At 31.7% G+C, this 23,459-nt stretch overlaps 2 protein-coding genes and 1 long non-coding RNA gene across 6 annotated transcripts; 1 reads left to right on the top strand and 2 right to left on the bottom strand.

Moving 5' to 3' along the window:
• Positions 1–618: 618 nt before the first annotated feature.
• Positions 619–3,764, bottom strand: LOC105769508 (pyruvate dehydrogenase E1 component subunit beta-3, chloroplastic). The gene is made up of 4 exons (XM_012590193.2): positions 3,473–3,764; positions 3,278–3,378; positions 3,145–3,188; positions 619–1,956 (listed from the first exon to the last, which is right to left on the bottom strand). Exons 1-4 carry the CDS (start codon positions 3,579–3,581, stop codon positions 984–986), a joined length of 1,227 nt encoding a protein of 408 aa, XP_012445647.1. The 5' UTR covers positions 3,582–3,764; the 3' UTR covers positions 619–983.
• Positions 3,765–5,878: 2,114 nt separating this feature from the next.
• Positions 5,879–9,476, top strand: LOC105770247 (hypothetical protein). Of its 4 annotated transcripts, none has more exons than XR_008196343.1 (6): positions 5,879–6,257; positions 6,355–6,466; positions 6,663–6,755; positions 7,378–7,678; positions 8,248–8,351; positions 8,433–8,567. XR_008196343.1 is itself a non-coding variant. In XM_052631707.1 (6 exons), the coding sequence occupies exons 1-6, from the start codon at positions 5,956–5,958 to the stop codon at positions 8,437–8,439; spliced, it is 819 nt and encodes a 272-aa protein (XP_052487667.1). In that variant the 5' UTR covers positions 5,879–5,955; the 3' UTR covers positions 8,440–8,677. The 4 variants fall into 4 exon arrangements, 3 of the variants coding, with proteins under 3 accessions (XP_052487667.1, XP_052487668.1, XP_012446811.1); XM_052631707.1 differs by having other exon boundaries at positions 7,378–7,578; positions 8,433–8,677; XM_012591357.2 differs by lacking the exon at positions 8,248–8,351 and adding an exon at positions 9,157–9,476 and having other exon boundaries at positions 5,880–6,257; positions 7,378–7,578; positions 8,433–8,675.
• Positions 9,477–13,123: 3,647 nt separating this feature from the next.
• On the bottom strand, positions 13,124–14,645 carry LOC128041252 (uncharacterized). The gene is made up of 3 exons (XR_008195973.1): positions 14,604–14,645; positions 14,056–14,142; positions 13,124–13,235 (listed from the first exon to the last, which is right to left on the bottom strand). It is a non-coding gene; the product is annotated as an uncharacterized LOC128041252 (long non-coding RNA).
• Positions 14,646–23,459: the final 8,814 nt, after the last annotated feature.

The raw sequence follows: 23,459 nt of genomic DNA, 5'->3' as shown, positions 1-23,459 counted from the left end.
TGAATCAAATTAATTTCTATTAGACTATTAGACTATTATTTTATGACTGTTTAGGTAAACTTTATTGTTAACTCAATTTTTTTTCAAAATTTATTGAATTTTAAAATATTTTTATTAATTTTTTAGAATTTGACGTAGACAATAAGTTGTCATGTTGGTACAACTAAAATTTTAACAATTAAGCTAGCTTTTCCATCAAGCAAAAAGCAATTTAAAATTTAAAATATCGAAATCAAAATGATAGAAAAAAAAAAACTAAGACCAAAGTGAAAAATGGGTAAACGCTAGGTACTAAATTCATAATTATATCATATATAAGATTTGAAAAATTTAACCTAACGTAATAAATGAAGAAATGTTGGTTTTGGATTTCATTAAAGTTAGTTTGAAACGTACCTTAGCTGGGCTACAATGGCATTAAGCCAGGCAGTGAACGCCCAAATATTTTAGTGTGTTAGTATGTACTTTCTAGTGGAGCCAAGATCTTTTGGAGCATGGTCCAAAAGCAGAAATTTACAGCAGCTACGATGGGATTAAAGTTTGAATGTAAATAAAAAGTAATGAAAGCTACAACAAAACACACACACACACTAAAATATTAAAGAGAATAAAAAGATGTGAAGAAATGAGATTATTTGCACTACCACATTCATAAGAAAAATTTAGACAAAATGAATTACACTGGCTTGTCTCATAAGTGTGTAGTAATGTGACAGCAACTGGAGTGCAGACCTATTTTCCAGTACCCTACCTGTAACATTGCTTAAAGATCTTACTGCCCATTTCAGTCAAAAAAAAAAAAAAACAAAGGTCAAACTAAATGCCTTAAACCCACGAGCAACTCAACAAACATAACACTAACATAACTCGTGAAACTTATATAATCTAAAACAAAGTCGCAAGAGAATGGTTTCAAAATAAACATGACAACACTAACAGAACTTCAACCATGCATCAATATTTCTGCTATTGCAAATTTGCAATTACTGGCAGAGCTGCTCAACGGCTGTCACAATCTGGGCAGGCTGAACAACAGTCACTTCCTCCAGGGTTCCAGCATATGGTGTAGGCACATCCTGTGAAGATAAGCACATAATTGGAGCATCCAAGTAATCGTTGAAATTCTCAGTAATCGCAGCTATCAAGCTAGCACCAATACCACCAGTCCGCATGCACTCCTCCACGATAAGAACACGATGTGTTTTCTTAACTGAGTTCCCAATAGTGTAAAGATCAAATGGTTTCAAAGACCTAATATCAATTACTTCAGGATCATAACCCTTGTTCACCAATGTTTTAGCCGCCTGCATTACATGATACCTCATCCTTGAATAGGTTAGAATGGTGACATGTTCTCCAGGCCTTACCATCTCAGCTTCCTCAAGATTACAGATATAATCCTCGTCTGGGATTCTCTCCTTGAGGTTGTAAAGCAAAACATGCTCAAAAAGGATAACAGGGTTCTCACTTCTGATTGCAGCCTTCATTAAGCCCTTGGCATTGTATGGGGTGGAGCATGCAACCATTTGGATTCCAGGGATTGACTGAAAGTATGACTCAAGACGTTGAGAATGCTCAGCCCCCAGTTGACGTCCAACACCACCAGGCCCACGAATGACTATTGGTATGGTAAACTGGCCACCGGATGTATAATGAAGCATACCACAGTTGTTGGAGATCTGATTAAAAGCAAGGAGGAGAAATCCCATGTTCATGCCCTCAACAACTGGTCTCAAACCAGTCATAGCAGCCCCAATTCCCATGCCAGTGAAGGAGTTCTCAGCAATTGGGGTGTCAAGAACCCTAAGGTCCCCAAATTTTTTTGCCAGTCCTTTGGTCACTTTGTATGAACCTCCATAGTGACCCACATCTTCGCCCATGACACATACACGGATATCCCTCTCCATTTCTTCTTCCAAACCCTCTTGCAGAGCTTCAAAAAGTAAAAGCTCATGCCTGGAATACAATATATATCTCGTTAGATATATCCCTGATAATAGATACTGAAAGGGTGTCAACATTTGTCCATAAAAAAAAAAGCAAAACAAAAGACATGATTATAATAACAAGTATGAATGCAAAAATTTGACAATGCAACATAACTCCATAGCAACACACACAAACAAAGACTACATATATACATACAAACTTATAAGCATGCACACATAGATCCACACATAGGTCTCCGGCAACGGCATTTCTATTCAACATTTGACACACATATCCATGACATCTAGTTGACAGACTGGGATGACTCAATCATTGCACTAATGCCATGCTTGGTAGGAGTATTATTTTCTCAATATGTTTTAGTACATGAGTTAGCAATAAACTAACTTCACTTGCTAATTTTTATCCACTCACGACTTGTTTTTAGCAGAAGGAAGGAAATTATTTTACTTATTTTGAAGAGGTCTTACTTTTTTACAAGAGTTTTCCTCATATTTCTATTTTTAGTTTAACTTTATACTAATTATTATTTATGTTATGGCAAACAATTTTAATACTTATGTAATAATTAAGATTTTCCTTGTGTTAATACACTAGATAACCAAACAAGGCATAAAAGTTGCATGATTGCAACGGAAAAGAACAATGCTTGACATTTGTGAAAAAGCCCAGTGATTTTAGAAAGATGTGAATGGAGTCAAATGCCTGGACCTCACAACATAATAGGAGGTTAAAAACGTTGTTCTACACGCAGCAGAAGCATAGTGCAAGCTAAAAACTATGGCATCGAAGATAATTCTCTTATTTTAGAAAAGTCATACATAAGAAAATCAAAATTGTGATTAAACAAGACAAAAGCAATATTCATTTATTCAGTCAAAGGCTAGAAATGGATAAATCCGAATAGAAAACCAAAATCCATTAACATTCCAAAATAAGACAAGAAAAGAACGAAAAGGAAAGAATTCAACGCTATCTTACAGGAATGTTGTTAGGTGGCAAAGTTGAAGGCATTTTCCAATTAATGCAAATTATATAGTACTAACATCGACATCTTTCATATTTCCACGAGATATAGAAGACTTAAATACTTGCTTTCACTTTCATAAAACTCGTGTTTAACAAATATTAAGCAACTAACTACTATGTAACACTAATTCGAAAGTTAACTCTAAATCGGAAATAGAATCATACCCTGGTTTCGAGGATGAAGAAGCAGCGGCGCTATCAGATTTGGTCTAAATAAAATTAAGAATACAATCAGTAACACAAAATTTAAAAAATAAAAATAAACTTCAAAATCCAAAATGTGAAAGAGAGTCATTACTGCGACTGCATTGGAAATCAATTGTTGAGCCCTTCGGCCCTTAGGGTTCAGATTTACTCTTCCATCGGATCTGACAACTGCAAAGCTCGCTCCTTTCCTCACTGCACAAAATCAAATTGAAAAAAAAAAAAACTTACAAAGATGGAAAGAAATGAAAATAAAAGAAAATCGAAGAAAATCCTAAGAGCAGCGAACCGGAGAAGGGTCTACAAGGAGAGGAAACGAATTTCTTGGAATCGAAAGAATTGGACAGTGAGGATGACAAAGCTGCGGCAGCTCCAACTCCTTGGAAGATCGCAGCCATTGGATTTGCACCGGCGAAAAATACAAACGAAATTTTATTTCAAAGAAATGGGATCGCAAATGATTTATTAAGAGGAGGAGTGAAATTTATACGTGAAAATGAAAAGAAAATGGGCGGAGAATTTGAGGCTGTTTTTATTTTATTTGGTTTATTTCTTGTTTACGTTGGGCGATTTGTTTGAAGTACCCCAAAAGCGAAAGAAATTAGAGCGAGAAACTGGCTAACTGCATGGCGAACGCCACCGTTTGTTTCGGCGATTGAATTTATGACACGTGCAGTTAATTGAAAGGTAGGGAGGTTTGATTGGATGATAATGTGAGTGTAAGATAAGATGATGACCATGGGTTGTACATGATCATGCTATATTGGTGACCTACCGAGTTGCTCGGTAATGTGGATGGGAATCGTAGAGACAATAATCTGCTACTTCTCAGCTTACGATTTCTATGACAAGGACTCATGTTTGATTAACCACATCACATCACATCCATCTTTTATAGTAAAAAAAAAAAATTGTATTTGAGAAAATCTTTTTTATAAATCTCATTGATTGATTGATGATAAAATAGTTTTAAGTTTATACATGGGGTTAAAAGATTATCATGTATTTTATTTCTATATATTTATAAGATTTGTTAAACTCCGCTTGTGAAAATGAAAAATATTCTTTATTTGTGTATTAAATAATTATTTAATTGGTAAATATGTTATCATATGTGTAATATAATGTCAATTTTCTATTTTATATATTGTCCACAAAAAAGCCGCCAATTAGTTTAACCGTTGTTGTTTACGTCAAAATTAAAATTTTGAAATTCAAAAATATAATGACTAATAATGGTCCAATTAGGAAATATTAAGTAAATCTACAACTTTATGCAAAATATAAGACTAATAGCATAATTTAGCCAATTTGTTTTAATCATTATCGTAAAAAAAGTTCATGTTTGGGCTAGGAATGAAATTTCAAAGTTAAAAAGTACAATGATTAAAATTAATCAAATTGAAAAGTACATTACTAAAATTTTATCATTTTAAACATATGGACTAAATTTATGATCAACTGTTCAAGCGATCAGTTCAGTTAACACCTGAACCGAATTACCATTAATCAAATTAATCAAAATTCTAAAACCTTTAACCAAACCTATTTTTTTTCTAAAACCTATTAATCAACCGAATTAATTTCAGTTGAATTGAACTGTTAACCTAATTAACCAAAATTTGTTCATGTTTATTTAAACAATTTTAAAACATAAAAATAATCTATGACAAAAAATTTTCTTTATTTTTAATTCAATGAAATTTAAAAGAAATAGAAAATTAACAAAATAACAACACTAAATTAAAAACATTATTCTTTTTTACTTTTTAATTTATTTTTAAGGTTTTCACAAATGTTTTTATTTTTATATTTTTAAGCCCATTACAATAATACTTATGAATCCATTAAAATTTATATATTGGGCTTATATAATGTATTGGACCTATCTCTAATATGTTGGACTTATATGTAATATAGTGGGCCTATAATATATAATTAATAATTTTGGTTAATTACTCAATTTTAAATTAAATTAATTAATAATAAATTTTAAAATCTTTAACTAACTCAATCAAAAAAGATTTGATGACCGATCGATTAATCGAACTATCTTAGTTTGATTGGTTAAAACTGAAAAATGCATACCCCTAATCTACGTTGAATATAGGGAATAATAGCAAAATTTTTGTTTCTCATTACTTTTTAAAAGTGATTTGGATGTCATAGCCAATGCTAAACTGACACCTTTTGAAGTTAAAAGTGTTTGAGATAAAAGAAAAACATTTTTTTAGCTTTTGCATTTGAGAGAACACTTAAAATCAAATGACATTTTAACACTTATTTATATTTCAATGTATTTTATATAAATTTATATGAAGTAAAAATATGTATTTAAATATTTTAAATTTATTAATATTATAATACTTTATTTATTTAAATTTTTAATGGTTATATTTTTTAAATAATAATTTATATATTCAAATTAAATTTTAAAATATTAAAATTATTTACTTAAAATTATTAAAATTATATTTTAATAGAATTATAATAAATATTTTTTAATTTTCACTAAAGTATTATAATATTAATAAATTTAAAATTATTTAAATACATATTTTTTACTTCATAAAAAATATCAAAAATAAATATTTTATTTCTGAAAAATACTAGTCATAACCATTTTTTGAGAAACTAATTTAAGATAGCAATCGGAGGTTACGTGTCAACGCTATATATAGTAGACGTGGAAACATCAAGCAATCCAAAAGGCAGCGGTGAAACACACGAAGTCACCAACCACCAAGTAAACTCAAAGTTCTTAACGGGAAAATGGAAGTCTTCTATCTCTTATGCTCCATCCTATCCAAATTTTTTACTTCCCTCACACTCTCTCTCCTCCTTCCCTTCCGCTTCCTCCTCACGCGCCACCGTCTTCCTCTCTCCACCTCCCAATTTGAACCCGTTTCACTCTACGAAGGTACCGTATGGCACGACCGTCGCCGCCCCGTCCGCCACTCTTTCCGTTACTCCGTCCGCTATGCTCTCTTCGACCTCGATCACGCTCCCAACACGCCACCCGACCACCTCTCCGCCGACGAGGCTCGTAGGATTACCAAAACTGATGGCCCAGTGTAAGCTCCTGAATTTTCTTACCCTCTCTTTTTGTCAACTCTTTTTTTCTTTTGAAATCTCAATTGTTTTAGTGTTTTGATGAAATTATTGCGACAGTTTTCTACTAACAATTCCTCCAAGCGTGGGGTATGAACAAAATCCGTTGAGTTTATATTACTGCTATGATTCGGAGGGAACCGATAAGCTTCTGAAAAAATGCATTGCTGAGGTTTGTATTTTCTATGTTGAATTTCCCCCAAATGGGAGGAGAATTTTAGGAAACATAAATACGAGCTAGTATAATTTTGCTTTAAAAATTACTTCGAGTTACGTTATAGAAAGTTTTGAGTACGAAAAGTGCCATTTTTGTACGAAAAGTTTTTAGTACTTCGGTTGCTGACATCCTTGTTGATTTAACGTGTTAGGTGACTAATACACCCTGGGGCGAAAGAGTATCATTTGTTTTCGACCCAAATTCTGATTTAGTGGCAAAACCATTGCATGTCAGCCCTTTCATGGTAGGTTCGAGTTTCATCCACTTCATGATTTTGCAGTGTGCGTGTGTCTCTCTCTATATATTTTCACATACCATTCAGAACTCGGAAGTTTGCTCAATTTGTTGGGGTTGGGAATTTATTTAGCGAAACGCAAATAAGGTGTCAACTCAAAAACTTTGTTGGCACTCCACACAAACAGAGTTTGCCCTGTGAAAGTAAATTCGAGTATGAAAGACGGAAAGAGAACATTTAAGCAAGCCTAAAAATAAAATTAAGCATGGTTGCGTTCAGGTGTGCTTATGCATTTGTTTGTACTGGGAATCCTACTGTGACTGACAATAGGGAGATCCATTAAAGTAAGGTTTGCGAAGGTTCACATCTCATAATGACTTCAGTTGTTTCCGTTGTTGGATTTATAAACAAGTGATGCCAAATTCCTCTATAAATTTCATGCCAATTAAAATATATGAAAATAGCGGTTTATTGGTGTAGACTGTAGATGGTTTAATTTTTATGTTCTGGATATTCGATCTGGACATCGATTCTATAGTGTAATATTTGGGGATTCCTTGTTTCATCCTTTGTTTTATCAAGAATTGTGTTTTCTCCAACCATGTAAGCATCTTTGGAAAAAAATGTGCAGGATATGCTTGGGAGTTGGAGCCTTAGAGCAAATGCTCCTGGTCAAAATTTACTAGTTACAATTTCCGTCCAACACCCTGAGCTTGGTGATTATTTTCTGGCCACCTTGAAAGCAAAAAGAGTCTCCCTGGAATCGGTGCATGATCATGCACTATATTTCTGGCTGATGCCTCATAAAGTTGCCCTATGGATATATTGGCATGTAAGTGGAACTCAACAATGCTCAACTCTAGTGCGGGTCGGGCTCTTGACCTTAATATGAACTCAACTTGGTTAATTTGCTTCAGCCTTCGAGTGATAATGTCAGTAGAAATACAGTTGTTTTTTCTACTTTTATTTTCCTTTGTTTCTCTAAATCAATTTTATCAATTGGGCAGGCTAGTCGGGTTTCTTATTCTTGCATATTCATTTTACTTTAAAATAAAACATCATTGAATATGGAATTATCTTATGAGATTGCCTGCTTTTGATCAGTAACCTTGGTTCAATATGTTGCTAGCAATTTTTGCCATCTTTCAATCAGTAACCTTTGTGTTAGCTGCTTTTTTCAAGTTTGAAAGAGGACCATACTCGCTAGTCACAAGCTTATTCAATTGTTTATTTGAACTATAACTGATGATGTTTCTTGATCATCTAAGCTATTAATGTGTAAATACATGCACTTACCTCAAGCCCTATCACCTATGTTGCAACTTTTCTGCACTTCTAGACTCGGCCTTATGATCTGAGTGCCGAGTTGATATAATCAGCATTACTAAATAGCATCTTGAGTGGAAACTACTATGCTTTTGGATGCCTTCAACAGAAGGTTCACTTTGAATGTTTGTCACCAGTTGCTTAGAAATTTAAGATTGGTTTATTACTTTTGCAGCTGGACTCTGTTTTATTTGGATATGCCCCAGAGGTTGAGTGGCCATTGGTTTTTCAGTTCCCATTAGGAACGTACATCCTATCAAGTCATTCAACCTGCTGGAGGTTGGACTGAAATGCATTTGCTAGATGCTTTACAATTTAATCAGTGTGCGCATTCTCGATCACATTGTTTTTTTTTTTCAGGCTCTGAAATTATGGTGGAAAAATGTGTCATTCATACAACATCCAAGGTACACTAACCCATCATACAGGGAGGAAGCTTTGAATCGTGATAGGAAACTGCAATGCTGTCCGGGATTGAGACAGAACAAAGATGAACACATGCAGGTCGGAGGAAGTGATTCAGCAACTGAGGCTGAGAGATATCATGGGGAACGATTTTTTGTATGGAAAGATGCTAAATGGCCATGGTGTTGAACGCTATGGGTGAGCTTTTTTCTCATCATTATGAGCCCATTATGCATTGTTACAAACAAATGTTGAGCTTGCATGCCAAACAAAAGAACTAATGATTCTATTCAAGACTGGTGTTGGATATCGATATGGTAATTAATTGTCATGAACTAGGGCAATTTATAAGCAGAAAAATTTAGCTATTGAAGAGCTTAAATGGCTAAATATAATGACTGTCAAGTTTACTGCTTGAATTTTATGTTAAAAATATTTGTTTTACTTCATAGACCATTGTCTATCCAACGTGCATATCAGAGACTTTAACAGTGACTTAATATTACAGGTTCTTCAAGTTGATTACATATTAGTAATGATAATATAATTATTCTGAAATGCCTCCTATTTTGTCATTTTGAGTTCAGTCAGTATTCTGATTATAAGTTGTAACTTCAAAAAAAAACAAAATCAATATGAACGAAATACTACCATTAATATAATAAATAAATTTCTTTAGGTATAAAAACAACACATCCTGGCTGTGGCAGTATCACCCTTGGCTTCGACATCTTGAAGAGTTGCGAACTTTAGTGATCAAGGTGGTGTCTTCAGCTGTGTGTAATCAAGCAATGCAAGACACAAACAAGTTGGCAAAAGGCATCTGCAAATGGGGGGTTAAACTACAGTACCAGTCATTTATCCTAATTTATTTTATTTTTATTTCAGTGTAGGATGAATCTTTTAGCTCTAATATTCTCTTTAGACTGCTTCTATTGTTATCAAATCAAATCATTTCGCGATAATAAAAAATAAATATTAATATAATGGTATTTTCAACTTCAATCTTTCAAAAGTATAATTTAAATATTAAATTTTGTTCTGGTTAAAGCTGTTTGAGTTTTTGTTTTTAAAATAACATTTCTGAGTTGTAGCATTTTCCATGCAATCTTGCGTTTCTTTTCCTTTTTAGATTATGATGAATTCAAATCTTCTAATTTACCCTCAGTTATTTTATTTAATTTGACACCATATCATTTTCCTGTTAATATTACATACCAATTAAAATGTGACACCATCTCATTTTCTTGTTACATTTAATATTCACTCGTTTATTGTTTGGTTATAATAGTATATGGTCTAAACTCATGATTTTCCTCCTTTTTTTTCTTTAATCAAAATGGCATAAAGTATCAAAGCCTATCCCATTTTATTTTATGTTATAAATATGATCGCATCTTTATTTTATTTTCTTTCATACCATATTTTGAAGTTTTAGATTCAGATTTGGGTGTTATTTTGATCTATATAAATCATTATATTTATCAACAGTGAAATATTAAATTCCAACAAAATCACTAATTTAACTTGGGTGAGGTTTGGGCTTAATTTTTAATCTCAACCCGATTTAACTTGGTTACAGAATTTCTTTTCTTTGAACAATAAAATGAGCCAGGTCTTATTTTTTTTTAAAATCGGATCTTGAGCCGATGTAAATCGGGTCTATTAATACTTTTATATTCCATTAATAACATAGTGAATAACTTGTATTTTCAATGAAAGTGATAATAGCAAAAAACATATGGTAGTCACTGTTGGGTTCATTGAATTCCACGCATTGTATGTCAAAAAAAGAGAAAATTTCACCCAATAGTGATGTTATCATTTGATTTTTTTGGAAAAAAGTGCTTTTTCCCCTCATTTTGAATATAAACCAACAACGATTTCATGGACTCAAGAAACATTGTTAAAAAAACACCCCCAACATATTAAAAAAATATCTTAATTCTTCTTTTCCGTGTAATTGATTACAGCATTTCTCATTTTATTGGATGAGTGTCTTTCCCAATGAGTCTTTTTATTAATATAATAATTAGAGTCAATATCTTAAATTAATGTGGTCCAAAGAAATTAATTAATACATTTCCAAATATCTTCATTTTCAACATCTTAAATTAATTAGTGTAATCAATTTAGTCCAAAAATTAGAGTCAACATCTTAAAAAGCGGAAAAATTAATTTTGTTGTAATTAATACAATAAATAAGCAGAGTTATATATATATATGTTTATTTTGATGAACATTAACAACACCCTAACGTAAACTCATATTATTATTAACAAAATTAAGTAAGGCCTTCTCACTACACTCTATTATTTGTAATTTTATTTTTATAAATTTGTTCTAAACTGTTTTTTATAAAAATCTATTTTTCTAATTTTTTCTTTTTTTATTTATTAATTCTTGTATAAATTAAAATCTGTTTTAAATTTTTATAACTACTGATTTTTTTCGTCATAATTTGTAGTGTTCAACAAAAGATGTCAAATTTTTACGGAAGTAACTTAAATGAAGGCAATGAGATCTCTATGACGACATCACCATTTTTTATCGATCAGGTATAATATTTATCATGATGTTAATATTTTTTTTATCTTCATAACATTTAATATTTGTTAACAAAATTATTTAAATTTTAGGTGTTCGAGTCTTGTGAAGAGTTGATGCAATGGGTGCAAAACACTGCATTCTCTCTTGGTTATATCATAGTCACGAGAAGATCAAAAGCAAAGGAAAATGGTGTGGTGTCTTACGTCACACTTATTTGTGACCGTGGCGGTGAATACAAATTTAAAGAAACAAGTAAAAAGTCTGGTACCAAAAAGACCAACTGTAAATTCTGATTGGTAGATTCGTATTTAAAACAATATGATGGGTGGACGTTTAGGGTGATATGTGATCAACATAACCATCCACCTGCACAACATATGGAGGGACATGCTTATGCAAGGCGGTTGAAAGAAAACGAAAAAAATTTGTTGGTTGATTTGACGAGTAAGAATGTTACACCACGTGACATATTATCGACACTGAAAGAGCAGGACGAGAATAACGTTTCTACACTAAAAATCATATACAATGCACGGCAAAAGCTTCGCTCGTCCTAGAATGTCGGTAAGACTCCGATACAGGTTCTTATTGTAACAGCCCGATTTTGGGTTTAGTCGGAATAGTGGTTTTGGGACCACAAATCCGACGAGGAAAAATGTAATGGCCTGAATTTTTAGAGGTGTCAGAACGGTGATTTGAGATCACCAAATTCGACAAATGGGTAGAAAATATTATTAATTTAGTGAGTATAAGTTAAATGTGAAGTTAGGAAAATTTTTGAAATAGTGAATAGTGCACTAGAAATAAATATTAAAATAATTAGAATCGAAAATGAGGTATCGAGACCTCAGGGATTTTAAACCGAGCCATAAATATTTTTATAAATATTTATGGAGTGTTAAAAAGATAGTATTAAAGTTTCGTTAAGAAATTTTAAAGTTCCGATAATTAATTGAACTAAAAGGACTAAATTGTAACAAATGCAAAATTTTGGGAAATGATTACATAGCTTAAATGATAAAAAGAAGAGGGCTTAAAAGGAAAATAGACCCAAGGTCTATTTGGGCTGGACGGCAAAGGCATGAAATCAGCAACAAAGTCAAGAGAATTAAGGGCAAAATTAGAATATTGCAAAATTTACTTAATAAAGTTAGGACCAAAGTGGAATTATCTAAATTTCTCTTCATTTCTCTACATTCTCTTCAGCTAAAACACCATAGAAGGGTTTCCTTAAGCTGGTTCTTCCTATTTTTACTGCAGGTAATGTAACACCCCTTACCCGAGACCGTTTCCGGAGTCGAGCACGAGGCATTACTTAGCTTATCTTACCAATTCGGAGCATAAAAACTAGGTTTGAAAATTTATTTCACTATTTACAGCAAATCTGTCCAATCGCGCAGCAGTTACTAAATTAATTATAACTTGAGCTACAGAACTCGAAATTTAATTCCGTAAATTTTCCTGAAACTAGACTCATATATCTACTCACCATAAAATTTTTAGAATTTTGGTTCAGCCAATTAGTACAGTTTATTAGTTAAAGTCTCCCTGTTTCACCATTCAACTATTCTGACCTCTTGTTACTAAAATAACTTTTCTCGTTATAGGATTTTCATATGCTATTCCACTTGTTCCTACAGAAAATAGACTCATTAAGGAATCTAAGCATGTAAATTTCAACTCATAACCATTTTTGTACAATTTGTAATTATTTTCTAAACTCAGAACAGGGACTCCAAAACTGTTCTGACCCTGTCTCACGAAAATTCACATATCTTAAAATATAAATTTCCTTTTTCTACACCGTTATTTTCTATGAAAATAGACTCAACAAGCTTCAATTACATATATCATTCACCCTCTAATTCATTTTATACTATCTTGGGTGATTTTTCAAATTCACGTCACTGTGCTGCCTGAATTCTGTTTCTTTGCAAAATTTTATCCTTTCATGATTTCCATGCATAATTTATCACCTAATCTTTCATAACAACAAACACCTTCATCCTTAACCATTTTAATGACCATACATCATCAAATACTTACACATCACTCATTAGCAAAATCATCATTACAAACATACAAAAAACTAAATCCCTATACATGCCATAACTCAAACGTGTTTCGATATAAAATACCGAAGCGGTTGTAGTTGATAGTGTGGACGATCTCCGACTTCTTTAGGATCCTTGAAGTAGCTTTGCAATACTATAAGAGAAAGAGAAATAAAAGAAGTAAGCATAAAGCTTAGTAAGTTTACTAGCAAATAAATAACAATATTTAACTTAAATAATTAAACTCAATGTCTATATCTCTAGTTTACTCTTTAGTTAATCTCATACTAGTTCTCTTACTTGTTTACTTAGAATACTTGTGTGCATAACTTACTCAATCCTTGCTGCATCGTTGAACATCAATTGATAGTATAATAAGTTCTTAAGTCTTACAACTTACCGAGCTTGCCATTTATGCTTTAAACTGAACTTTCATGAACATGATTCATTTACAAGCCCGTTGAGCTACATTGGAATAATAAGGATACTCGGGTCTCTTCGATAATAACATGCCAAAGCCATGTCCCTGACATGGTCTTACATGGGATGTTCTCATGTTGGTGCCCATGCCATGTCCCTGACATGGTCTTATAGGGACCTCTCATCTCAGTATAACGCCATGTCCTGACATGGTCTTACATGGGACCTCTCGTCTCGGTGCCCATGCCATGTCCCGCACATGGTCTTCTGAGGGACCTCTTATGATCTTAAGGATGCCAATGCCATGTCCCAGACATGGTCTTACATGGGATCTCTTTACCCAAATGTCATGACATTCGTATCCAGTACCATCCTTATGTATTAACGGGACTTTTAAATTTTAATTCTCTATCATTTCATGCTTAGATCATCATCAAATAAATTCATAAAATAAATTCATAGTTGCTGGAAAATAACAGCATTGATAATAAATATGAAGATATTGCATTTATTTACTGTAAACTTGATATTGCATTTATTTACCGTAAACTTACCTCGGTACCAATTATAGCCAAGTTCACCAACTTAGTCTTCAACTTTATTCTTCCCTTTGTCTAACCTCGAGTTTCGTACTTCTTGATCTAAAATAGTAAATTTAACTTATTTAATACTCACATTCAACAAAACAGCCCTTGACTCTAACTTTTCAAAATTACAATTTTGCCCTAAACTTTACATAATTACATTTTTGCCCCAAGGCTCGGAAATTAAACTTCATCTCTTATTCTTATGTTTTATAACATTATGAACATTTTTCCTTCTATGGCAACATCAAATTCCCACTCTAACATGTACTTATGAACATTAGGTATTTTACCGATTATGTCGTTTTACTCGTTTTCACTTAAAATCGCTTAGCAAAAGTTGTTTAACATAATTTCTAGCTTCATATTCTATCATAAAACATCAAAATAAACACTTTTCACCTATGGGTATTTTTCCAAATATAAACCCTAGGTTAAATTATTGCTAGAATAAGCTAAATTAAGCTCTAGGGATCTCAAAACGTAAAGAACATTAAAACGGGTTTGGGATCACTTACTATGGAGCTTGGAAGCTTGAAAACCCTAACTATGGCTTCCCCTTGCTGATTTCGTTCATATGAAGAAGATGATGATTTTGCCATCTTTTCCTTTTAATTCATTTTAATTACTAGATTACCAAATTGCCCCTAACTTAAAAATTTTCTATTTCACTTATCTCATGTCCATTTTGTCTACCAAGTTACCAATGGTATAATTACCATATAAGGACCTCCAATTTAAAGTTTCATAACAATTGGACACCTCTAACATGTAGAACTCAACTTTTGCACTTTTACAATTTAGTCCTTTTGACTAAATTGAGTGCCCAAACGTCGAAATTTTCGAACGAAATTTTCACGAAATCATTTTGTGAAATTGTAGACCATAAAAATATAAGAAAAATAAAATTTTTCTCATCGGATTTGTGGTCCCAAAACCACTGTTCCGATAACCTCAAATTTGGGCCATTACAGGTAAGTTCAATTCTTGATTATTTCTTGAAAATTTTGTGTTTTTGTGACTTTTACAACTAGGCCCACTTATGGTATTCATTAGTTTTTGATTCTATGAAAGAAGTTGAAAGTTGCTATGAATACATGCTGGAAGTATATGATGATTTAGCATGAAATTAGAGCTTTAAATTGTTCATATGCTGATTTTATTGAAAGAATTGAATAGAAAGTGAATGTTTGGGACCTAATAGTAAAAGAGTTTGAATTTAGAGTTTTATGTGGAAATTCTGAATTTCAATAGTTTTGAAATAATTTATAATGTCTAGGTAAGGTACTAACTGAGAAAATATAACTTAATTGAGGGGTTAATTGATCTAGAACTGAATTGTATGAACTGTGAAATTTGGGGCAAAAATGAAATCAACATTTTACACTAAAACAGATTTGGACAACAGCAGTGGTATAACTTTGAAAAATCACCAAAAATTTTGGGAATTGAATTAGAGGGTGAATAAAATATGAAATTAAAGCTTAGTGAGTCTAGTTTCTCATAGAAGAAGCGGTGCAAGTAATAGAATTGTAAATTATGAGATATAATAAATTTTGTGAGACCATGTCAGAATGATTTCGGGTTCCCCTGTTCTGACTTTGGAAAATCATAAAAAATTTAATAAAAATAATTATTGGTTATAATTTATATGCTTAGAATTCTTAATGATCCTATTTTCAAAAGAAATAAACGGAAACATCATCCGAATTCTGTACAATTAGATAATTTATTTTTAGTGAAGAGTGGTCGGAACTGTCAGACAACGAAACAGGGGAAAATTTAAAGAATAAAATGTACTATTTGGCTGAACCAAAAATTCTGAAAATTTTATGGTAAGAAGATATATGAGTCTAGTTTCATGGAAAATTTACGGATCTTAATTTAAAGCTCTTTAGCTCCAGATAAAAATAATTTAGTGACTATAACTCGACTAGACAGCTTTGAATTTAAATATAAGTGAATAGTAAAATTATGTATAATGCTATTTAAGTGTGTTATATGCATCAGGGATGTGGGATGGAGAGGAGGAGGAGGACAATAAAGTATATGAATGAATTGTGTATAATTGGTTATATTCTTGATTATAATTGATAAACGATGAAATAGAAATGATGCTTATATTTGTGCATTATTGGTCATGGTCTAAGCTCATGTATGAAAATAAAGTTTCATAGAATGTGTGTATGGTATATTTGGTATATGATTTGGCATGAAAAAAATATATCATGAATGGTTTATGAATTAACACATGTTGGTAAGCGTGATACATGAATAAATATTGTGCTCATCCATGCTTATAATGCTTATGCTATATGTGTATTTTGCTAACATATTTACTGTACATGCTTAGACTTTGGCCAAGTAGTGGCTAGATTATGCCACGTTAAATTTATAAGTTATGCATTGAAATAGTAAATTCATATGACTGAAATCCAACGATTAAATGTTAATTTCATGAGTTATATAATGTATGTTGAGATATATTTATTGTTGAAATGAGAATAAAATAAAAATGCGAAAACTGAATAAATGATCAAATGAGCGGAACGCCGGATTTGAGTACTTCTGACCAGTGACAAGTGACGAAGTGATAAGTGGTAGCCTCAGCTACACTTATCTGATCAAGTGAAAAAGTGATAAGTGGTAGCCTTAGCTACACTTATCTGATCAAGTGACAAAGTGATAAGTGGTAGCCTTAGCTACACTTATCTGATCAAGTGAAAAAGTGATAAGTGATAGCCTTTAGCTACACTTATCTGATCAAGTGACAAAGTGATAAGTGGTAGCCTAGCTACACTTATCTGATCAGGGACAAGTGATAAGTGGTCATACGTAAGACTATAGTTATACTATGGCAAAGTGAAAGTGAAGTACTCAATTTTCCGTTACCGTTCCCTAATTTGATTAAGGACGATAAGTGACAAATGGGCCCAAAAGAATTAAAGTAAATGGATAAGTGGTAGTGTATTTATACCAGGATGATGTTGTTATATAAGCTAAAGTGATATTTTCATTGCAAAATTGAGAATTTCATAAATGTGTTATTGAATGGTATAATCGATAAAAGTTGAGTTAAATGGTAAATACGTATTAGTGTTGAACTTAATGTCATTGAATTGTAGGTGAATTAAATGGAAATTGTTAGTGATATGATTTAAATTGTGAGCATGAGAAATTGCGAATTGGATGAAATGGAAATGAAGCATTAAATTGCATGAGTATGTATCGGGTCTCGTATGCCCTAATTATTATGATTATAATATTTTGAGGATATATTGTAAAAAGTTATAGAAACATGTTAATTATTTTGAAAGTTTTGATTTAGATGAAATTTTATAAGTCGGTTAAATATGTTTACAAGTGTATGTGTTTTGGTAATGCCTCGTACCCTATTCTGGTGTTGGATACGGGTAAGGGGTGTTATACTTATGTTGCTTTTGAATGATAAATAATTTTTTACTGAGTTTTCAGTAAATAATATTTCAAATGAATTGGAAAATCTATTCTTCATTCATCCACGATCATTGGATATATGGCGTGCATTTCCGCACATTTTGATTGTAGACGCAACGTACAAAACGAACAAATATGATCTGCCTTTTGTTCAAATTGTTGGCGTGACTTCAACCAACAAGACATTTAGTATAGCTTTTGCCTTCATCATTAATGAAAAGGAGGAGAACTATAATTGGGCATTAACATGTCTAAAGTTGACACTAGAATAGTGCATGTACCCACGTGTTACTGTGACGGGCAGAGAGTTGGCTCTGATGAATGCATGCCAACAAGTTTTCCCCAATGCCACTCGGTTACTATGTAGATGGCACATCACTGAAAATATTAAAAAGCATTGTAGGTAGTCTATCAAGTCGCAACATGAGTGGGACTCCTTTCGTGCTATGTGGACTGTACTCGTTGAATCTCCAACGTGGATATTGTACATCGAAAACTACAGAAAACTTCAATCAATGTTCAGCGAATATCCAGATACAAGCCTCGTTATTCTATAAATAATTGTTTATAGTTTTAAAAGACTTTTTATACATAACTAACATTTATATAAATTCAAGTGTTTTAAAATATCTAGATCAAGTGTGGTTAAGCAAATATAAGGAAATGTTTGTGTCGGTCTGGATTGATCGGCATCTCAACTTTGGAGAACGAACTACGAATAGAGTTGAGAGCCAGCATGCAAAGCTAAAGAAATACATTTGTGCAAAAATATTCTTCTCTAGATAAATTTGTTGGCTGTATCGATCAGATTGTGAAGTCTCAACTTACTTTGATATATGAAAGTTTTGAAAAGAGTAGAATTGTCCTCAATCACAAACACAACTTACCGTGTTTCAGATTATTGCGGGGTTTTGTGGCACTTGAAGCTCTAGATATCCTAGAAGGGGAACTTCAGCGGTCGAGTAGACATCAACTTGACTCTTCAAACTGTGGTTGTAAACTACGTCATAGTTGTGGGTTACCATGCGCTTGCATGCTATCAGTCTACTTGAATTCAGGTGGTATATTTAACAATTATTTTCTAAATTTTATTTATATATTGAATTTTTATAAACTAATGGCATTTCAATGCAGGTGAGTGTATTCCGTTGGATTCAATAGATGTATTCTGGAGGAAGCTTGACTTATCATCGTCAACTTCTGTGGAAAATGAGGATATTTGTTGTGACGGTGAGTTAGAAATGTTCAAAGAAAACTTCACTAAATAGTCAAAATCTGGGAAAAAAAGACTGTTAAGAAAGTTAAGAGATATATTCCAGCCGAGTAAAACACTCATTAAAGAACCTACAATTCAAAAAAATATGCGTGGACGACCAACCTTGAAAAAACAACAACAAAAACGAGTCGATTCTATAAGTCAAGCTCCCAGAAGACGTAGCCATTTAACCACGTCAAAATCTGTTGGGTTGGATCTGGTAGAGTTGAACAAAGAACCTGCAAGACATAGTTCACATGTAATCGAAATTTCAGACTTAAACCAGGAGCCATCAGAGCAAGCTTCAGACTTCATAGACTTAAACCAGATGCCTGAATCATGTGGCACTCATCCACTAATGAAAGAAATTCCAGATATGTTCCACCCTTACATCACACATGTAGAAGATGTCAGGGGTGATGGAAATTACGGATTCCGAGCAATATCTGTTTGTCTTGGTTATGGCGAAGATCAATGGCTCTATGTTCAACATCAACTGCTAGACGAGTTATTGAGTTCATATGATGTCTATGATAGAGTTTTCACTTATGGAATCGATGAATTACGTAATTCACTATGTTTCACACAATCGCCTGCACCAGCAGAACACTGGATGGTTATGCCTATGACAGGTGTCCTGATTGCCAACAGGTTTGGGGTGATCCTCAATTATTTAACCAAGTAATGTGACATAACTTTCTTTCCTCTTTGGAGAGGTCCGGAACATTTTCAATATCATCATGCTATTACAATTGCACATGTATATGATAATCATAATGTGATGGTACAATTAGAAGGAGATTACCCAATGCCTACCATGTCTACAGCTGGATGGCAAACCATGTATATGTCACATCTGGAATTTTATAGACAACTGAAACCTTGTAACCTCAAAACACCTGTTATAACTATAGAGGATTATTGTTGAATAATATTAATTTATTATATTTTAGCATTTTGCTCATATTTTTGTATTTATGTATTCATTATACGTTTAACGATAATCCTATAATAAAAAAATATGTTGAATAATAATACTTATATCTTTAATAATAATGATAATACTTATAATATTTAATAATAATACAATAATAAAAATATGTTTAACAATTAAATGAGATAAAAAAGTGAGTGGAGAGGTGATAATTAATTCTTAAACATTACAGTAGAAAGATATTAACTACTAAATAAAAGAACATTAATTAATAACTAATTATTAATTATAATAAAGATGTGTTATTTATTGGGGTGTTTTTTAATATGTTGGGGTGTTTTGTTAGCCAACACAACAAATATATTCGGATTTTAAAAATAAATTGAACAACAACTTTTTTGAAGCAAAATATTTTTTAATAATTAATTAAATACTTCAATACGAAATAGTAAATACCTAAACGATCCTAAAGAGCAAGAGAGCAAAGGTAGGATGCTCCTCTTTGTCTCCCCCCATAATTACAAATATATGGTAAATATGGTGACACGTGCATGACAAAAGTAAAAAGTAAAAAGTAATAGTAGTTAATATGTAAAGTCAAAAAGGATTGTATCGTCGCTAAACAGAAAACATAACGCTCGTACAACCTTTTCTTATAATCCGTACAATAAAGCTATTAAATTCAGTTATACTATAAAATATCTAAATTTCATTCGATAATAAGTTTTTGTTTTTTTGAAGAAGAAAATAGGCTCCTTTTTTCATTATTCTAACCATCTATATATATAAAATAATTTCTAAGGATCCAATTATTTTACAGAAAATAACTTATATAAAATAATTTTTATATTTTTATGTTTATTTCATGAAAAATATATTAATTAGTGAAAATAATCTTTAGGTAAACGAAAAACAAACCCCTTGATTGACCTTTCGAAAAGCACAAATCATTTTATCAAAAAGAACGTCTTTATGAATAAATTTATTTTTCTATAAAAACTAAACTTGAAACAAGTCTAAATTTACTATACTATTAATAATATTTTATTTTAATTTTAAAAATTTAAATATTAATATAAAATATGATAATATTCAATATTATTAAACATATATTTAATAATATAATAATTTATTTAAAATTTTAATAAATATTTAATATTACAATTCTATTTTAATAATAAAATTTAAAAATAATAATTAAAAATAATATTCTTAATATATATTAAAATATTTATATTAATATTAATATTTTGTAATATAAAATATGAATATTTTAATTATATAAATATGGGTATTTGTTTAAATCATCCTTAGCTTCCTTTTAACTCTAATGTATCACTATTCAGTCTCATATATGTAATATATAATTGAAATGAAGTGTAATGGCCCAAATTCAAGGCTATCGGAATAGTGGTTTCGTAACCACAAATCCAATTTAAAGAGAAATTTATTTTAATATTTTTGCATGAATATTGGTATGATAGGAAAATCGTATGAAAATATTGATAGAAAAATTTTACCGATTTAGTGGTTAGTTAGAAAAAGAGTATTGAAGAATTGGGTAAAAATAAGGTATCGAGACCTCGATCTCGTAAAATCGAGTCAAAAATATTTTTATAAATATTTATGAAGTGTTAGTAAAATGGTATGAAAATTTCGTTAGAAAATTTTAATGTTTGGGTAGTCAATTAAGTAAAAAGGACTAAATTGAAAAAGGTGTAAAAGTTACTTGAAGGATTAAATAGCTCAATTGTTAAATGAGGAGGGACATAAATTGAAAATAACCCCAAAATGAGATATTTTGGGCGGCAATAGCTGAGAAAAATCAGGAAAATTGAAGAATTAAGGGTAAAATTGGAATATTGCAAAAATTTGCTTTAAAAGTTAGGACTAAAGTGGAATATCTAGAATTCTCTTCATATTTTCTGCACTCTCATCAGCCAAAAACGTCCTAAGGGTTTCTTAAAGCTGGTTTTTCATAATTTTTTCACCAAGTGAGTTAATCCTTGCCTTTTTCTTATAATTTTTGTGTTTCTAAGACTTTTACAACTAGGTCCTATTACTAAATTCATTAGTTTTTGATTTCATGAATGAAATTGAAAGTCACTATGGTTGAGTGCTGTAAGTTCATGATGAATAGCATGAAAGTGAAGCTTGAATTTGTTTATGAAATGATTTTATTAGGTAATTTCAATAGAAATTGATTTATAGGACCTAATTGTGAAAAGGTTTGGAATTAAATTCTAGTGCTAAAATTCTGATTTCCAAAGGTTATAAAGTAGTTTAAAGTGATGGAATATAGTGTTAATTGAGAAAAATCAGCTCAATTGAAAGGTTAATTGAGTAGGGATGAAATTATCATTTATTGAAAGTTTAGGGAAAAATAGTAGTTAACATCATGCACTAAAACAGTTTTGGACAGCAGCAGTAGTCTAACTTTGGAAAATCACCAAAAATTGTAGAGATTAAATTTGAGGATGAATAAAATATGAAATTAAAGCTTATTGAGTCTAGTTTCTCATGGAAGAAACGGTTTAATCAATAGAATTGTAAATCATGAGACAAGGTCAGAATGAATTCGGGTTCCCCTGTTCTGACTTTGGAAAATCATTAAAAATTGTACAAAAATAATTATGAGTTATAATTTATATGCTTAGAATCCTTAATGAGTCTATTTTCAGATGAAACAAACAAAAAATCATCTAAATTTTGTACAATGATATAATTAATTTTTAGTGAAGAGGGGTCGGAACTGTCAAACAGTGAAACAAGGGAACTTTAAAGAATAAACTGTACTTATTGGCTACACCAAAAATTATTAAAATTTTATGGTAAGAAGATATGTGAGTCTAGTTTCAGAGAAAATTAAAGGATCTTGATTTGGAGTTCCGTAGCTCAAGATATAAATAATTTAGTGACTGTGACTCAGTGAGACAACTTTGAATACACTATAAATAATAATGGAATTATAGAGAATCTTACACATGAACATGAAATGTATTAGATTAATGATTAAATTTATTTATTTAGATCCAGAAAGTTCAAATACGAAGCTAGATCGAGGAAAAGAAAAAGTTCGGGATTAGTAGATTTTTTTGTTTACGAACAAGTATCGAGGTAAGTTCGTGTAACTTGAATTATATTCTTAAATGCTTGAAATATATTTTTCTTGATGTGAATATGATTTAGATGTTTATTGTATGATAATTGATGAAGTATTGATATTCTTGATGAAAAGAGGAAATAAATCTCGGTTGAATGAAAGGAAAATTCGATGGATCTCTGAAAAGGAATTAACGGTAAAAAGGATCTAGCCCGGACGGGTGATCCTATTCTGATATAGCCCTCCCGAAGAATATGTGGAAAATGGATTTAGCCCGGACGGGTAATCCGAATTAGGGTCTGAATTTAGCCTGGACTGGTAATTCAGATCCAAGCTCATTAGAGTAATTATCGTTGTAGGGGATTTAGCTTGGACTGGTAATCCCGACAATACTCTATGAGTTTATATTAAAGGGATTTAGCTCGACCGGTAATCCATTGTAAGGATGAAGTTCGCGGGAGTGTGCTCTCTGAAATGGAAATGTGCACACATGAATATGAATTGACGGACCCGGAATTTGTACACTTAGGTGTACCCCTGAAAATCCATCGAAATTCCAAGTAGTTCAACGGGATAAATATGGAAAAATAACAAGGAAATGGAAATCATGGAATTGATGAGCTCAT

This window comes from Gossypium raimondii, chromosome 5 (genome assembly GCF_025698545.1).
Source record: "Gossypium raimondii isolate GPD5lz chromosome 5, ASM2569854v1, whole genome shotgun sequence".
Classification (NCBI taxonomy): domain Eukaryota; kingdom Viridiplantae; phylum Streptophyta; class Magnoliopsida; order Malvales; family Malvaceae; genus Gossypium; species Gossypium raimondii.
Note: the sequence above shows the minus strand (reverse complement) of the source record. Positions and strands in the feature narration are given on the sequence as shown.